General features: G+C 41.4%; 1 protein-coding gene across 2 annotated transcripts in view; it reads right to left on the minus strand.

The window, feature by feature from the left end:
• WDFY2 (WD repeat and FYVE domain containing 2) overlaps window positions 1–19,157 on the minus strand; it is an 88,799-nt gene that overhangs the window by 62,068 nt on the left and 7,574 nt on the right. Inside the window, exon 1 of one of the 2 annotated variants that reach the window (XM_032679089.1) lies at window positions 6,678–7,014. In XM_032679089.1, coding sequence (XP_032534980.1) covers window positions 6,678–6,814 — 137 coding nt within the window. In that variant the 5' untranslated portion in view covers window positions 6,815–7,014. Of the gene's footprint in view, window positions 1–6,677; window positions 7,015–17,575; window positions 17,614–19,157 lie in introns of those variants that run through there. The other variant, XM_032679090.1, reaches the window with a different exon arrangement.

Consider the following 19,157-nt stretch of genomic DNA (forward strand, 5'->3'; position numbering starts at 1 on the left):
TTGGAAATTTGCGCACAGATCACTGTCAGCAGATGCCCGGCAGAAACCAGTGCAGCTGGACAGAGGGAAAGAAAAAAGAGTCTGTCTTAGTAAACAAAATACTATAAGGTAGGTCAAATGAGCTATTGACATATTTCTATTGTGCTACAATGTCACATATTATTTGATACCTTCAGTCTGCTAAGTGACCCTCAATGAAAGGCCAGCTTTACTTAACTAGCCTGGTAACTTCAAAAGTGTTGCAATTCCTTTAGTTTAAGGTTTTGAGGCTGCTTAATGTTGCAGCACCTCTGCCTCCTCTAGACATTTTTAGCTTGAGGAGTTAAATAAGTAAGTTTCCTGCATCAGTACATTTTTGCTTATATGCCATCTCTGTACTGCATGTGCTCTATAATTGGCATTTGTTTTTTTTCCAGGGTCTGCAGGCCCACACACAGAGGTGGCATTGTGCAGTCCCCTCTTGGCAAGAAGCATTGTTCAGCTGCAAAACTGGAGAGACTGTAGGGGAAGGTCACCAAGCCTGACAGACATGAGACACACTGATGAAAGATCCAGCCTCTGTGTAAGCAGATGCCAGGGAAATTAAGATGGGATCATGGAAGACAACAAGAAAAATGAGAACTGGTTAATATGGGAAGCAGATGCACCATTCCAAAACTTGCTGCAACGCAAGAACAGTATTCAGCAGCTGGCAGAAAAAGAGGCTACCATGAGGCAAACTGAAGGTGTACTAAGTAGCTCTTATTATTCCAAATAATGCTTGTATAATAAGATACATTCACCTACATCTTTTATATAAAGAATAATCTCTTAAACAGAGAGGTGAGTAAAATGCACTACACCTGTAACTTTAAATGCTAAAGCACCTAATGTTCCACTCTATTTTGATGCACTGCTGAAGCTGGGTCTGTACAACCTGAGGTCCAAGTCATGCCATAGCACATTTTTGCAGCTGTCATCTTGCAATTAAGGCATGAACTTAATACAACCTCAGGAGTTCCACTAATTTGTGCATTGACCTACATGAGCTAGTAGTTGCAGGAAAGCTCAAATCAGAAAGATAAGATTAAATGCTTGTGCTTTAAACCTTTAACTGACACACATGGGAGAAAATTGCAAGGTAAGGGATATACAAGCTCTGACAAACTTCAACAAGTCATATTCTGGTGGCACAAAATGCCACAGAAGGTTACAAGAAAACAAACCAGAAAAAAACCCCAAACCAACAAAAAACCCCAAACAAAAAAAACCCTTCCCCCTTCCAAAAAAATTACAAAAACCCCAAACAAATAAACAAACAAACAAACAAAAAACCTCCACACAAAAACAAAAAACCCCACGCAAACCACAAAACAAAACATTGCAACCTCTCCCACAAGTTACTAAGTGGAGTTTATCATTCCCAACAAGCATTGAGCGAGACATTTTATGTGCTAGTCTCACATTTTGGCATCTCAACAGGATACATGTTAGTCAAATCAGGAACAGTTACTTTTCAACATCTGCAACAATGTCTGATTCCAAGTGCTTTTGGATCTTCTGTCTTCTCTTAAACCTCTTGCCAGCATCCACTTCTTTCACTCAGCCAGCACTAACCTCCACCCTGACCTTTATTCCAAACGCAGTCATCAAATTACAACATATCCAAAAAATTTAGCTTAAAAAAAAAATCAGAACAACTAAGTTGCATCTACAGCAATAGGTCTCTTCATTCCCTTTCAACAACTTTATCAGTGACAGATATTTTTATCAAAATCTAAAAAACCTCAAGGCAGGGACAAGTCTTTCTACACCTGTGAAGAGCATCCACACCTTCCGCACTGCTTGAGCTACTGCTCATGCTGCAATCACGGGGTGTGAAACCTACAGGCTTAGACCAATGAACATACAAAACCAGTATCAAAATCAGCTCTCACGCCACCTGCACTTCTGCTGTGAAGCAACAGCCACATACAAGGCAAAGCAGGTATCAGTGACATAACCTTGTGCTTAGATAAGAACTACAGACCTGTACTGCAACCACACTGCTGGGCAAAGCAATCACTTTCTACGACTCCACCATAGAAGAAAGGAAACCCAGAGAGTTTACCAAGGTTCTGCAGTTCCTCACACCCTGCCTGAATGCAGCACTCTGTAAAGAATCCCACATTTCCATTGGAGGTTTTTCACAGGCATGAACTATAATGCTATATGCTTAATGTTCTGGATCTGGACAAGAAAACCACAAGGAGAAAAAGATTGCTTTTGATATACTTAAGGGTGGAAAAATCACAGTTCTCCAGGCCAGAAGGCATGTCAGCAGGAAGCCAAAGACAAGTCCCACATTTCTTGTCACATATGCACATTCCCATGCCTAGTTCACCACTAGTTTAGCAAAGATATTTCATTTACACGAGATGGACTTTAATTTTTTGTGCCCCTTTAAAAACCTGCTATTTAGCATACCCAGAAGACAAGTCTTGAACAACAGCTTAAGTGCACATCTGTATTTAGAAACCTCAAACTGTAAAGCATACCTAGCAACACAAGCTCTGCACAGTTTCCTCTATGTGAGATGAAGACACTGTTTATACAGTGATCCATACAAAGAAGCTGAGACATCTGAGTTCAAAAGGAACTTAAGATGATACAAGGTAGTGAAGACAAAGGTCTCTACTCCCTTATTTAAAAAGAAAAAATAAAAAACCTATGGCATAAATATTTTTCTCCTAGGTCTTGTCACCTTCTAAGAGACTAGAATGCCCATTTTTTAAAAACAAAGGATTTTGACAATTTTCAGTTGGCTATGAAAACTTTTACTTCTTGTGAATACTTTAGGGAGAACAGTTCTTGACTGCAACACTTACATTTGATATACAGATAATTTACAAGGTCTGTAGCATGGAAGTGAGCACAGAACTCCCATCCGAAAAAGGGCATAGACCAGAGTTCATAATTACCAGGAAAGCTACTTACACCAGCCCATGTCTAAGCTTTCCTCACCTACAATACAGCTAGCGGTAAAAAGACGGCTAGTGGCAAAGTGCAGGTTTACCACGACACACCCAGCCCCCTCCTGCTAGTCTTTCACGGTGACACATGATCAGCACATCAGACATCCAGCTGAATTACCACTCACATCACTGGCAGGCTCTTGAGAAACACAGAAGTTTGTCAACATCAATCAGAACTGCTTGCACTGAAAGCTGGGTGAGTCAGTGCACTTGTCCCACTGTATCCCTGTGCCCAGGTAAGATTAATGACACTAAATCTTCTCTGGAGCATAGAGTTAGACATGTCTGAACTTGACATGCCAGTGACCTACTTTTCAGACATGCCCAACAACTGCATCTCCCTCTGAAGGCAACAAAAGACAAGGACTCTCAGTAATTTTGAAATAGTAGCACATGCCTTTAATACAGAGGAACAGATGACAACTTAGGGTCAGCTGTGCACTTTAGGAAAATTCCACTTTAGCTTCACATGGGCATTCAATGCTATTGATCAATCAAGACACTCTATGTTAGGCTACATATGTCTGTTAATTCCACATGTTTACTGGTAGGTGAAAGAGCATGGATGAAAGTTAATAACTTCTTTCTTAGAGCCATCCTGCATCAGATTTATACATTCTTGGATAACAAATGTTGCCACTACTTTAACTCCCACCTGCCTAGACAGGTGCATTCCTTTCCCTAGAAGAAAAACACAAAATACCTTATCCCTCCCTATACACACCAGTGATTTTGTAGAGATAGAGGCTCAGTCTATTTTGCCCTAGTAAGGAACCAGAAAACCCACCAAGATTAGAACACAATACACATCACTCAATTAACATGACTGACCATGATTCAGAAGAGAAAATCTGTAGAGCATACAGATGACACACACTAAAAAGAAACTCCAACCTTGCAGGGTATGTAAAGTTCAGATAACCTACTTAAATATGTAACCCCCCTGAGATTTGTACTTTTTCCCCTCTATGCCACTTTTTATGAGGAACAACCACACCCTCTATTATTACTCAGTTTTCATTTAATTTTTTAAAATATGTGCAGGCGTGTGCTACAAATACGATTCAGGGCTGTATAATGCACGACTATGTCTGCAAGCTATAGCTGAAACCACTTCCGTGTTGTTTAAAACCAGATAAAACCATTGGTGCCATACAAAATTGAGACCAGAGACCAAGCTAGCTCATGTTTTGAAAGGTTTAGGGGTATAAGGCCACATCATGCAGCAAAAGAAACCTTTAAAGTGATACCTAGCTGTTGCGTATGCTAAGACTACCAGCAACTTCAATAATGATATGTTCAGTCATTAGCCAGCAAAACAATTTTTCCTTCATCTACAGAAGATGTCCCAACCTGAAGTAAATGCTGGAGGTGGTGAGTCATTCAGCTGAAGTTCTCTGCAAAAGTTTCAGAACATTTCTCATATGAGCAGTGCATATCACAGGCTGGGAAACATGGATGAAACTCACTTATTTGGCTAACAAGTAAAGAGACAGATAACATCTCCATAACATAGTCCTTTGCAGTTTCTAGGAAGCTCTAAAAGTCCTTCACATTCCAAAGCCATTAAACAACCAAGTCAACATCAACACTAGAAGGCAATTTACCAGAAGGAAAATTTACCATAAGAATCTGCACAAGTCTAATCATAATACACAGGTATTGAAGTCTGGTAAATTATGCTTACACCCCAGGTATCCTAAATTCTCCAAATTAGACTCCCAATCTGCTATTCCTTTCAAATAAGTCTTAGACTCTTAACCTTTTAATTACAATAAAAATGCTAATGCAGGCAGAAAATGAAAGAAAGAGCCATCAACCAGCATCTTCATGCCTAAAGAAATAAAGGGCAGGATCACAGTTTACAGCATCTCAAGGACACTGCAAAACAGCCCCACAAGCAAGCACATTACCTGGTTAATGCCTTGAAACAGAAAACAGCCTCCAGAACCTCCAGACTTACTCCAGTACTTTAATGTCTGTAGAGCTATCCTATATCACCAGCAAAACTTTAGACATCTATCAGCAACTCTAGCAGAAGGTTTCTATATCCACTTTCATCAGCAAGCAGGACTTAACTGACTTACACCAGGGATGTGCTGTGGGATGGGAAGGATGAGGGTGGTGCTCATGAACTAGGGAGTTCCTTAGTGTGAAACCCCTGGCTTCTTCTTCACTGTTTGTTTCTTGAACCTGATGTATCAGTTACTAGTGAAAACAAATATGTCTGATCAATCCCTTTCTCTACACAGAAATATCAGTCTGGAGCATCAACCTATTATCAACAAGTAAAGTTACTTATTTTTTTCTAAGGTAGGGGGAGAGGCAGAGATTGAGAGAGACACTTATACGAGAGGAAAGGAATTTCAGGAATACCTTCTCAGAGATAAAAAGAATTGGCCAAGTAAGCCTAACAAGCTACAGTGAACCAAAACAAGCTCAAGCTTTGTTCAACATCACATCAAATACATAAAAAGTGTAAAGACGATAAAATCGTGACCACATAGTAATGTAAAAGTCTGCTTAAAGTCCCTTTGACAGCGTATTTGTTTAAGTATCTTAGTTCCTCTTGCTACAAGGCATGAGTTCACTTGGAGACCTCAGCCTAGGTGAACTTAAATGATCTTAAATTTGCACATATTTGACAGTTAGCTAAAAACTAAGTCACGGGGGGACAAAGACAAGATGAAAGAAATACTGACTGTTTCTCAGAAAGCTCACAGACACAGAAAAGCAGATACTCAATTCCATGAGAAACAGCCCATCAAAATACCCTTGAGTATCCAAACACTGACACACTGTGTCTTCCAATCTTAGGACACAGGTTACACCGTGCACCTGAGTTGTGAAGAAAATCCACTTAAAATAAATATTTATGGCCATCACAAGAAAAACAAGCCGTTAAAGTAAAAATCTGTTTTGAAGAGTTTTGAAGCTCCAGCTGCAGGGCTGAATTAAGTCTGAGATCTTTCAGAAGAGACAGAGTTGCTTCTGGGCAGCCTCAGACCCTACACGGCCCTGCTAAACGGCCTGAAAGCATTCTCCTCTTTGGCAGCTTCAAGATCTTATCACTGATACATGGTATTTTTAAACAATTACAAAGAAACGTTTGGAGAGGGGAAACGGGAACCAAAACTACTACTCTAGCCAATGCCACCACAATCTTTAGGCAAGGACAAAGATCTCTCTATCCTCCCCGGCAATCCTTGTGATGAAGAGGATCTCAAATCCCATTTTACCCACGTCAAGAAAAGTCACTCAAGTCCTGCAAGTTTTAGCAGCGTTCCAGCCCAGTCGCTGCCCCGACCCATACTGCGGTGGAGAAGGGGTACACCAAGCTGGAGACTCCTGCTCCAAGCTTCTTCCCCTCCAGGACCTGATGTGGCTGCCTAAACCAATGTCCCCATGCTGGAGCACCGGCACCCTGACGCTGGCCCGGGCTCCGGTGGTGGAGTGTACAGTCCCGTCACAGATGCTGCTGGTCTGTCACCACCATCACTCGCCGGCGGTGGTGGTGAACCACCACGGCAGGACCCGTCCCCTCCCAGCACCGCTCGTCGGTGATGGTGGTGGGGTACCACCCAGGACCCCGCGGCGCGGGTCCCCCACTGCCACCATCGCCGGCGAGCGGTGCTGGGAAGGGACAGACCATCACCGCGGCCCCCAGACGCCCGCTCCCAGTACCTGTCCTCGGAGACGCTGATGACCCCGTCCTCCTTGGGCACTATCGCTGCCATGTTCACCACCTCCTGCGAGCCCTCCACCTTGTTGAGCAGGAGAGGCTTGCGAGTCAGCGCCTTGGGCTGGGGCTCCGCCGCCATGGGGCCGGCGGACACCGCCGCTGCCGCCGGAGGAGGCTACGGCCGAGGGAGGAGGGGAGGGAGGCGGCCCGCACTGCCGAGGCGGAGGAGGGACTTGCCGAAGCCGGGCTCTCCCTGGGAATCAGGAACCAGCGCGGCGGCGGTGGCGGCACCGCCCCCGAGCAGGGCCGGGCCGGGCGGGGCCCTCGGGCCTGGGGGTGGAAATGGCGGCAGCTGCCGCCATGTCGCTGAGAGGGGTTGTTGCGCTGCGCCTTCACGAGGGGAATTCTTCGGTCAGGCGGGGGTTCAACCACACATCTCCTGCCATGGCCACTCTCCCAGGCTGCGGGCTGTCCTCTGGGGGCAGCCCGGCGAGCGAGTCCCTTTCCCGAGTAATGCCCGGGTATCATCTGTCAGCACGGTGCTGCTGCCGAGTGGTCCGTCCCGCGGCCGCACTGCGGTGACCGCTGGGCGAAAAAAAGGGGCGTAAAGATTAAACAGAGGGGCGTCTGCTTCCCTCTGTTTACGTTTTTCTATCTGAGTTTTTCTCGGAACTGAAGGTAAATACGAGATTTGTGCTGCTATGTTAGACAAGGGCGCAGGAAGGCAGGGCTGGCAGCAGGGCTGCAACGCGACGGCATCAGAAATTCACCTTCAGACAGCTTATTCCTAAGGGAAACGAAACAGACTTCCAGCAGCTCATTTTCATCAAGAGGCTACTCTTCACTCTCTTTTCCGGACAGGTTCATTGAGGTCTAAGAAAGTGAGAAAATTTGCCCAGAGCTCTGTGCTAAAGCCAATGAAAAAGCAACTTCCTCCTGAGGCGTATGCCAAACTTTCATAATCTGTCTTGAAAGATTATGGAAAATCATGCTCAATGTCTGAACGTGTTGTCCGACATCGCAGAAGTTGTCAGCAGATTGGAAAGTGTTATTTCAGCTGTAACTCTAAATTTACCCACACTAAGCCAATGAGCAGCAGTTCTCCATGAAAAATATCAGGTATGAAAATATCCACCATCAGGAGTTTAATTTATCTGCAGGAGTAACATGCAGCAGCGTCAACTACAGAACAAATCCTGATTGCCCACTCACACTCATGTTGCCTACGTAGTAGATGTAGGCAACAGAGGAAAGATATTGTTAAGTCCTTGGGACAAAAACTAAAATTTCAAGATATTTAGTAACCTCTGTTATACTAAACAAGCAGTATCTGCAGGACCACAGCAAGACATTTAAGCTTTCTCAACTAAACTATGAGATGTTCATAAGTGTAGAGGGAAAGGTCTGGTCAGCAACAGCCAAAGGCTTATGTAACATCTTATAGGAAATGAATCGGCAGTCTCAAACTATTTCCCTAAGGATGTGTGATCGGATTAGATAACATCTCTTTCTCATAATTCTTAGATGGGAACTACTACTAAAGAGGCAAAGACCCCACCTTCTTACTGGTGTGGATGATCCTGCAGTCCTAGGCTAGACCTACAGATAAAAATGCTTGTCGCACTACTTGGTGAGGAGCGAGATATTCTTTGAAGATTATGACATGCTTGATAGTCTTCAGAATGGACATGTATCTAAAATTGTCTTTTACAACTGAAGTCTGGCAAGGTCTGCTGACTTTGCAGTTGTTTGCATTTGAGATTAGGCACTGTGCATCACTGATACATAATAAGGGGCTGAGCATATGTTGGAGACAACAGGCTACAGGCTCTTGGGAGACCCAGAATACTTTTTTCCAAACACACTTTTAAGGAAGAAAGTAGTTGAGAAAACAAATGTCTTGACAGGCAAAGCTGTGGGTCACAGGACTGGAACTAGGTCCTACATATTCCCCAAATCAGCTGGATCTTCTTCAATTGCCTATTGAAACATCACATTTCCCTATTAACCTTATCTTTCCTATGTTCTTAAACAATTTCAGGTCCAGCTAGTCCTTCAAGGTTTAAGACACTCTTTGGAGGAAAACACTGATAGTTGGGCATCCATTTTGGATCAAAGTCAAATAATAATATGCTGAAATCAAATATATGCTTCATGTGTTTGATCTTCAGAAATAAGTTACCTTTTAGAGAGAGGGGAAGGAAAAAAAAAAAAGGACAACACAATGCAAGTGAGGATTCAGCAGCCATTCAAGATAAAATTCTTAAGGGCATTTTTTAAAGCTTATCTGTAATGGTGACTTCCTCTGCAAAACCAGGAAAGTAATTGAATAATAGAAAGGTGTCTCGAGGTCTAGTCCAGGATTTTACCAGGTGTGCAAACTTGAGGTCACTGCTCTACTCTCCCTGATGAGACGGGGAAATATTGTTGGGAAATTATTGCACACAGAAGCAATTTTATTTCTTTCTGAGGGAAGAAAAAGTAATGGATGGAAACCTGGTGAGAGGAGGAAGGGAAGCAAGAAGAAAGATTTCAAAGTGAGAACCCAAAGCTTCATCCTCCATTTTACCTGACAGGCTAAAAGGGTATTGTTGTGATGGTGGAAAAGGCATTGAAATTACCAATAAGACTAGATCTACCACTGTCACACACAATACTATCAAAAACTTTTAAAAAACAGTTTTCCTATAATGACAAAAACTAATGGACAAAAATACTTTAGTAAGAAGTTTTACAAACTACATTTGTTTTAAAAAGTAGCTAATCATGTCTTGCATGACAGTTCAGACAAAGTTAGAATTGCTGTAGACATCAAGTTTAATGAGTACCTACAGAAGCAAAATTAGAGTAGTGTAGAAAAGTGTTTCCCTGTGTAAAGGGGAAAAAAATTAAGGAGATAAATCTTATAAATACTTCCTAGAAGATCTTTTTTCATTATCTGTCATAGCTTTCAGGTCAGATTGCATGGATTAAAAATATTGCTAGGACTGAAAGCAAGACAACTTAGTAACTGAATTTGAAGCCAAGAAAAGCAATCTTATTCAGTTCTTTTTCTGGATTAAAAAAAATCGTAGGATTAAGAATTATTAGATGCTCCTCTAGTATTTGCTTTTTGCAGGAAATTGCAAAACTTACATGGAAGAAAATTTATATGACAACACCATTTAAAGGATCTTTTTCTTGTTAACATAAATTCTGAATCAGTAAGAAGGGTGGCTACTAGGTATGCTTGGATTATCTGAACATTCTTGGAAAAGTATATCCATCAGTAACACAGAGTGAAAAACAAGCTGAAAAATGCAAAATGAATTAATATTACCTCGTCTTCGTTTCTTAGTGTCATTTCTCTTACTCTACGTTTTGGCATGACACCGTGGTAAATGAAATGTCTGTTAGTTTTGGCCTTTGTATCCTTGATGCAGGTTGACTTTCACTCTTTTGATTTGGATAGAGCAGAATTAGGCTGGCTGCCTAAGAGCAGTAATAGTGGCCTATGTATTCATGTGCGGGGTGAGGACAGACCACCTCAGGAAGGAAGCTGTGCTGGTTTGGACTGATGCATTCACACACAGCAGAGCCTCTTTCCATGCCCTCATACTGCACCAGAGCCTTGGAGGACTTTCTCCAATTTCTCATCTGCGGCCTTGTTTGGAGTTTAGGAGTTGGAGCAAACCGAATTCCTCATCTTTGGCAATTTGCTTTAAAAACTGCTCTCTGGCTCCATCTTCTGTTTGATTGGTTGGGTTTGGGATTGGTTTTTTATGTCTTTATTTATTTTGGTATATCAGGGTGAGATTCTTCTAAGTTTTACAAACTAAATTTGTTTCAAAAAACCACATCTGTGTAATCACATCTTCTGTGACAGTTCAAACAAGCAGGAGAGAATCCCGACCAGCAGATGGAAGGGTTGGACCAGAGAGGAGGGATCTGAAGGGTCCCCAGCTGTGCTCTCAGCCTGGTGTTTAGATACTCCTGTCTGCGAAGTTGTTACTCTTATTACAAGAGGATGTGAAATCCCTTGACCAAAAGGTCGAGCAATATGTTCTGTTCTGGTGTGACTGTACTTTTCTGCAAAATTATGATCATTACATGATCTGGAAACATAAGTGACATGCCTCATACCTTTCAGCTAAAACTGGCAAGCACTGGGGCCACTGAGTATGTGTAGGACAATTTAATAAACAGTTTGGCCTCTTTGTGGATGCTATATAAAACAGCCCTTTTACAAAGTGCTCAACAATAATGAGAGTAATATTTAAAGTCCCCAAACCAGGCCTTTAATAAAGAAAAACTGGTTTATGGTGATTCATTTTTAGGCCTGAACTATTCAACATATGCCCTTTGGAGCCATTAAGTAATCTGATTCTAGTTGCTCCCACTCTGCAAGAAGGGAACTACTGTGGGAGCAAAACTGCACTTTGACTGATTCAGTGCTTAAATTTAAAATTGCTCTGTTGACAGCAAGCCAGATTTCAGCTTCTGAGGCCTCTTCCTCAATCACCCATGTAAAACCAAAAAACTTATGTACAAAAAAGACAGCCACATATAAAAGGTAAAACCACTCGGCAACAAGTAGAGCTGCCTCTCAATAGCCATTGATTACAGTAGTGTTTTACTCTTATGGTTTTCTTCTCTGCTTGTTTGTAAACTAAATGTTTTCCCGCTTTACAATATATGGGATTTACAGTTTCTTCTACACCTGTACTTCTATGGAACTGCAAAAATTCATGCTTAAAATTCTCTCCTTCTCCTGTTTTGTCATCAGTGACAGCCTTCATAAGATAGTAACTGAAAAATATTTTTAGTTTCAGATGCTACATCATTCTTGGAAGCATGTGGGAAACAAATATAAATGAGCTCTTTATATAGAAAGGCATCTTCATGGAGTACCAAAATGTTCTTGCTTAAAAATATGAAACTTGTTACAAAAATGCACACTCGAATTTAATCACTGCTCCTTATTTTGCTCCAGGTATTTATCAGTCGCACAATAAATAGTATACTGCCTATCATATGTATATTAATAAGCCCTGCATGCTAATTGTGACAGGTATTTTCTACATTTCCTTAGTTTCAATTTATGCAGGGATCCAGAAAATGAGGATCTATCATAAACAGAGCTTGGATCTGCTCTGGGTCAAAGTTATGGAGAAAAAGATTAGCATTAAAAAATGTGCATGGCAGTATTACTGTGTAGCACCTTATCAAGAAGATATACACTCATTTTTAGCTGCCATGCAAGTGCTGTTGGCTTTGTAACTGACTGTGAACATGTGAGAACAAAAAAAGGGATGCTGTGTCAGTGTGTGGGCTGCAAATGAGAACTTCTGGCTCATACATTTTGCCCCATAAGCAATTCTGGCATTGTATGCAGTCTTATTGCTGTTTCCTTTGTCCTCATTGATCCTGCTATAGTGTTACTCACATTCTGGGCTCCCAACTTGCTGTAAAAAAACCTCTGTAATTTAATTCACTGTCTTTTTGGTGGAACTTTCTGACCACTAATTCTTCTAAGCTCATTATTCTTGCATTTTTCTAGGACTCAGGACTTCAGAACTTGTTTTTTTCTTCCCTAAATCTTCCTTCCCTCTGTGATATTGAAGAATCATGAAGTATCATCAGTAAACACATTTTTGTATCTGGAAAATGCATTAAAATCACCTATGTAACCTGCTTGAAAGGTAAATAAATTTCTCTTACATAATTCATGAACTATATGAAAGCTTTGAAGTATTTCCTTTTCTTTCAACTAAAGTGTGCAATTAAGAAAATATCCAGGGAATATCAAGGAACTTTTTCTTACAATAACTTATACTTTTGTCTTTTAGCTTCTTTTTTTTTTTTTTAATTTTCTCACCTTTACTACACATGGGCCTACAGTGGATGTTGTTAGGTTGGCAAAATGCTTTCAGCCATCTGAAACCACATGAAGTTCAACAAGGCCAAGTGCAAGGTCCTGCACCTGGATCAGTGCAATTCTCCATATCAATACAAGTTCAGGGATTGGATATGACCCAGCAATGTGCACTTGCAACCCAGAAAGCAAATCATACCCTGGGCTGCATCAAATCATGTCCTGGGCTGCAGCATGGCCAGCAGGTCAAGGGAGGCGATTCTGTCCCTCTAGTCTGGTGAAACCCCACCTGGAGTACTGTGGGGTTCAACAGCTCTGGGGTCCCTAACATAAGAAGGATACGGTTCAGAGGAGAACCACAAAAATAGTCAGAGGGCTGGAACACTCTCCTATGAGGAAAGGCTGAGAGAATTAGGGTTGTTCAGCCTGGAGAAGAGAAGGCACCAGGGAAACCTTATTTGTGGTCTTTCAATATATAAAGACAGCCTACAAGGAAGACAGCGAGACACTTTGTACTGAGGCCTGTAGTGACAGGACAAGTCACTACAAGGTTTTTAAACTGAAGGAAGGTAGGTTTAGATTTGGCATAAGAAGAAACTTTTTTTACAAGGAGGATGGTGAGACACTAACATAGGTGGCCCAGAAAAGTTGTGAATACCCCATCCTTCAAAGTGTTCAAAGCCAGGGCTCTGATGCAACATGATGGGGCTCTGAGCAACACGGTCTAGTGGAAGGTTCCCTGCCCATGACAGGTGGGTTGGAACTACATGATCTCTAAGATCCCTTTCAACCTGAACCATTCTGTGATTCTGTGATCTGAGTCCAGAATGAGAAAAATCAAATAAGAAAACTACTATTAAAATACAAACCATGGTTCATTGCTTGTTAATATTGAAAGTACCTTTGAAGAAAGAATGCAGGAATATTTAAAAAAAAAAAGGTCTGATGCAACTTATGGCCAAAAAGATCCTAGCAGTGCTACTGCTAACAATGCTCTAACATCATTTTAATACACATTTTTCAACAGAAAATTTTTGGAGATTTTTATAGATTAGCTCTTTCTGCAATTACATGGAAAGCTCCGTATTGTATAAATGAAGCATCTGAATCTCTAAAAAAATAGGTAGACCCTCACTAAAGCTGCCAATTTTTGACAACTAAAACCTGTGACAAAAGATTGCTTTAAAAGCTTGTTGTTCCTGAAGCAGAGTGGCTGAACTCATCCTTTCTGTGGCAAATCATTTCTGCAAAGAAGTCCCAAGAAGCAGCTTGAGAGCAAAATTGCAGAAGTTTCAGCGTATGCAGGGACTTATGACTCAGTATCACAGGGCTATTTGAGGAGTTAAGAGAGAATCCCAGATTGTCTAATCAAACTTTGCATGTCTTATTCTGTGCAAATATTATGTATTGCCTTCACTTTAGCAGGTAAGTCACTGTTTCTGGCCATCATAGCAGGATGAGGTTCCTCAGCGTGTTAGCACATATATACATAATGCCACATTTAGATGGGCACTATCACGAATAGTGTTGTGGAGCATTTGGTTCTCTTATTACCTCATGGCCACTCCTGATAAGCATAATTTTTTTTCTAGATAGATTACAGCCAGAACATCTGATTGCTTTGAACATCTTGCACAGTAGTAGGCCCATATGTCTATCATCATAATTTACACAGTGCCCTTTGATTCTGAAGAGAGAACCATATCTGAGTCAGGTTTAGCTGCTGTAAGGAGACATCCTTTGTGACTAGAGTGGGTGTGAAAGCACTGGCCCACTGTAGGACATCCACCAAATGAGAAAATTCATGGAAGTGTGAGAAATACTCTTTATTGTAAAATATAAAATGTACATGGATTTCGAGGGCAAACCCAATTATTCAGTGATGTCCTCATCTGTAGCTCAGTGACCTCCTTGTATAAAAATATGATCTGACAAGATAGTAGAAATCCTCTGTGAAGACTAAGGAACTGACATATGTACATCTTGTACCTCTGCAAGTGGATGAGGAAACTCCAAATGGGAAAACAAAGAAAGCCCCTGAGTCAGTCCATCTAGGACTGACTGGTGAGAGGAAAAAAAAACCAAGTTACATTCTTAGTTGTTTTCATTAGCCTCCAGAATAGCCTCTGTACTGTATGCTAAATATGAGCACAGGACAATATTCACACAGAAGCTCTAAATCAGGTATCAGTGTCATAAGAAAAAGGTGCTCAAAAGACTCCATAACAGGCCAAGTGATGCTCTTGAGGTCAAAAGAACTTGTCTGCTGTGTTAGTTCAGTTCCCAGTAACAAGAGGGGACTTGGGCAATAGTTAATTTTCAGTGAACGATGACACGAAACACTAAGAATTGGCCACATGTCCCAAAGTGTTCAAGTGTGAAAACATTAGAGAAAGGATAGGTAAAGAACATGTAAAGATCCTCAAATTGTAATGAATAAGTGTTGGAAATCTGAAAAGTCACAAGGGTAGGTATGCATGTGTGCACATACCTAAACACATTAAAACAAACAAACAACCCTCAAAAAACCAAACTGAAAAAGAAACCTTTCACTAAAGCTACAGAGACCAAGGCCAAAACTGTAGCAAGAAATTCTGGTATCTGCTCCAGCTCTATTAGCTCATAAAACAGACCAGAGATCATTCTTTGTATTCTGAGGCCAAACAGTGTGTCCCAGCTTGTATCACAGAACTACATTTTCTTCTTCATTCAAAAGTGATGATGTAAAATCACTTTTGGGGAAATGACCGCTGCTCCATGCTGTCCTCCAAGCCATGTCCACATACAATCTGAGAAACTGCTAAGAGTTGCATGCCAGAACTGCCAAGTAATCTGCTTATACTTCAATTTTAAGTGCTCTGCATAGCAATGCAAGAGCACTGGCCTCTGCACCGTACCAGTGATGAGTCTTTCTTCAGGGTTTTGGTTCCTTCCCATCCTGGGAGCAGGTACCAAGAACACGTAACAAACTTTTCGTCATTTCAGGAGCTACATGGTGAGGGTCCCAGGCAGCTGCCAGGACCCTGACTGCTAGAGGAGCAGGCAGCCCAATTTCTCTCCTTCGCAGTGGTACACAGTGAAGTACAAGCCATCCTCTCAAGCACTTCACTGTGCAGATTTATATTCTAGGGATTTCAGCACCTGGCTGGCAGAATATCTCCATAGGGATGTCTGACTGGACCTATATCAATCAGCATTCAACTCCTTGACTCCCTCCTCTGGGAGATGAGTGCCAGGTGTTAGGGACTCTCTTACCTATTCTTTGATACAATCCTGCCTGACAATTTTCCTCTCACAGGTGCTGATAACCGAAAAGAGAGAGAAAAAAAACCAGAAGAGAAACTAGGACAACTTTCCTATGCAGGGATGGGCCTGATCTGAATGGAGAAGAGGAAAAAGGGAAAGGCTGTGCAGCTGCAGCATGATTTCATACTGTGAACACATGACTCCAGTGCCTTCAATCCTCTTGTAAGACTATATTTGCCATATGTGCAAAAGTGACAGTCAAAGAGGCTTTGTTACCATGGACTTTTTTAGACATCTACCCTTTCCCCAACTTGAGCACTGGCAATGTCAGTTCTGACTTGTATTAATGGAAGTACTTTTTCTTTGAAACTATATTTTGATTAATTTCACAGGGTTTTATTCATGTACTTTGTTTTTGGCTAAGGAAAGATATGGAGCTATGTGCATGTGTGCAATGCATGCACACGTTCATGAACATAAAGATTCAAAAGAAAATGAGGGGGAAAATACCACTTCTGACTAAGCATAACAATTCTGAAAGGAAAATTTATACACATTTTATGCTTTTGTTTTTTAATAAGAGGTGACATGCTGCCCTAGTGCTGACTTGTAGTAGAATAGATTTAAAATTCTTGGACCATCAGTAGCAAGAAATCACAGGGCTGTACTTACAGAGGTCATTAACTGTTCGGACATCTGTTGGGTAACAAGTTCTGCCAAACATAGATCATGAAATGGTTCTTGAATTATGCAGAGGATAATTTCACAATCCAGAAACCAGAGAATTCAAGCAGAGAAAGAGCTGTGTAAGACCTTCTTATTGCCAGTTGGGAAGGAATTCACTACAGTGTCAGAATTACAGGAAAGTTTGGTGCTAGTGGAAGTGGCCTGCTGGATTGCTAGCAGTAGAATAAGGAGCAGATTTAGACAATGGTCACAATTACAGTTACATACTCCACAAAGTAATTGACATTATAGCAAAATTGGCTGTAGTAATTAGAGGGATACTGTGACAAAAGTAAACTTCAAATGTCTCAGTGAAAACTACTGGTAAAACATGTTAGCACACAAGTAATAAATTTCAGTATAATAAAACGGGAATTAGGAAACAATAAGCAGATGCAGAAATGGGAAAATTTGTGCTATGTTGGAAACAAGCTAGAACATTCTAAACAATGTATAATATAAAGCATAACACACTCTCATTCCCCTTGAAAAAGGAATACTGTCCCATTTCCCATAAGTTAACTGTAGTAGCCAGTTGGTAGAGGATCACAATTGAGTCCAATTATGCTGCACTGGACTATAATTGGGTTAAAGGGCTGTCATTTACTTACGAGACCTCAAATGATATCTATTAGCCTTTGGAATCAGGATTTAGTCTGGCATCAGGAGTTACTTATTAGCTGCTACAGAAGTCCAGTACACAGCACACCAATCACTGAAAACATGAAGAGTGAAAACACTTGTCAGGGTAAATGAGTTGTTTTGGCTTTTTTCCCTTGGACAGCTGAAGAAAGCCATACTGAATAACTAAGTAGAAATGTCAAGAAAAACATATTGTAACTTTTTCTGAAAGGGAAGATAAAGAGGACCTGGAATGGAAGACATGAAGAAAAATAAGATTTGATCAAAGAAAATAAAATACATTAAAAAACCCCTGCAATACCTTGAAAGGTAATGGAACGGATACAATAGTTAAAAGCCTGGGGGGAAGGTTGTCTCCTTTGGATTGTTAAATTTTATCTTCCTTTGAGACCCCAGTTATATAAATCACTCTTAGCTGTATTCAGAACTCACCTAAACCAGTGAACAGGAATGCACACAGGGCCAAGGTCCTAGGAAAAAAGAATAATAGAAAATAGAAATATTTTAAAGGAGGGAAAGAACAGGATAAACTCAGAGCAAATGTTACATTTATCATACAACCAGTGTACACACACACTCTGCCAAACCTGGAAAAGCATACACTTAGTGTCAACCTGAATTATGGGATGGGATTTCTTGGAGTTTTTGCTTTGGACCCACGTTTGGAAAATAACCATAAATGGTACGTTGCCTTAAAAATGGCTTACCAACAGGAAAATATTAGAACTGATCCTGAAACATTCAAGGCTTTCTGATTGCAACATCATGACATTGACAGCCATCTCCAACAACAAAACAACTCATCACCGACCAAAACAGAACTGGTTGGTGAAGACTGTTGTTATGAAAAAAGGTTACACTTGTAATTCAGGGTTTGTTATAAGCTGGTCTCAAGTCAATTCTAAAATTTTCCTAATGATAAATGCTTTTGTAATCTCAACTCAGTAAGAATTATCCTTTTGTGACTTTCAAAGCTGTGTTTTAATTGTCCTTCCTTCCCATTTGAAGTATTTCTAAAACAAGACACTCATCATGGCTGGGCTTCGCGAACGAAGATTTGGGAAGGCTTTATCCACATTTGTTACAGGCACGTTGGTGACTTATGAGGCCAATACGTGACAGACATATCCGGTTGCAAAAGGCACAACAGAAAGACTCCTTAGATGGTGTATTCCGCAAGACACGGTTCTTCCTGCGTTGCCTTTTCTCCTCGAGAGTGATCCTGCGTGTGTTCTCAAAGGCTTCCGCAGCGTTATAGATGTTGTGTCTCCAGGCCTCCCGATTTGAGGCCAGAGTGGACCAATTATGGTGATCAATATGGCCAAGGCTGAGATGTTGTTTCAGGGAGTCCTTGTATCTTTTCTTCGGGGCTCCTCTCTTGCGGCAGCCAGTGGCAAGTTCACCATAGAGCAAGATCTTAGGGAGGCGGTGGTCCTTCATCCTGGAGACGTGCCCTGCCCATCGCAGCTGTGTTCTCATCAGCATGGCCTCTACACTTGTGACTGCTGCTTGCTCAAGAACAGATGTATTGGTCACATAATCTGACCAGTGGATGTTTAAGATTGTACGGAGGCAGCATTGATGGAAGCGTTCTAGGAGACGCAGGTGGTGGCGGTAGAGGACCCATGATTCGGAACCATACAAGAGAGTAGACAACACTATGGCTTTGTAAACACTGATCTTTGTGCTTTTCTTCAAGTGTTTATTACGCCATACTCTTTTGTGGAGTTTTCCGAAAGCACTGTATGCCTTTGCCAACCTGTTGTCTATCTCCCTGTCAATCTTGCCATCCGAGGAGATGAGGCTACCTAGGTAATTAAACTGCTGGACTGATTTGAGCTCTGATTCGCCAATGGTGATATGGGGATGATGGAAGACTTCCTGAGGTGCAGGTTGATGGAGAACTTCTGTCTTCTTTAGGCTGACTTCCAGCCCAAAGAGCTCAGCAGCATCTGCAAAGCAGGATGTTAAACGTTGCAGAGCTGCTTCTGTGTGGGCAACAAGGGCGGCGTCA

The sequence above is a fragment of the Chiroxiphia lanceolata genome, chromosome 2, assembly GCF_009829145.1.
Source record: "Chiroxiphia lanceolata isolate bChiLan1 chromosome 2, bChiLan1.pri, whole genome shotgun sequence".
In the NCBI taxonomy this organism is placed as follows: domain Eukaryota; kingdom Metazoa; phylum Chordata; class Aves; order Passeriformes; family Pipridae; genus Chiroxiphia; species Chiroxiphia lanceolata.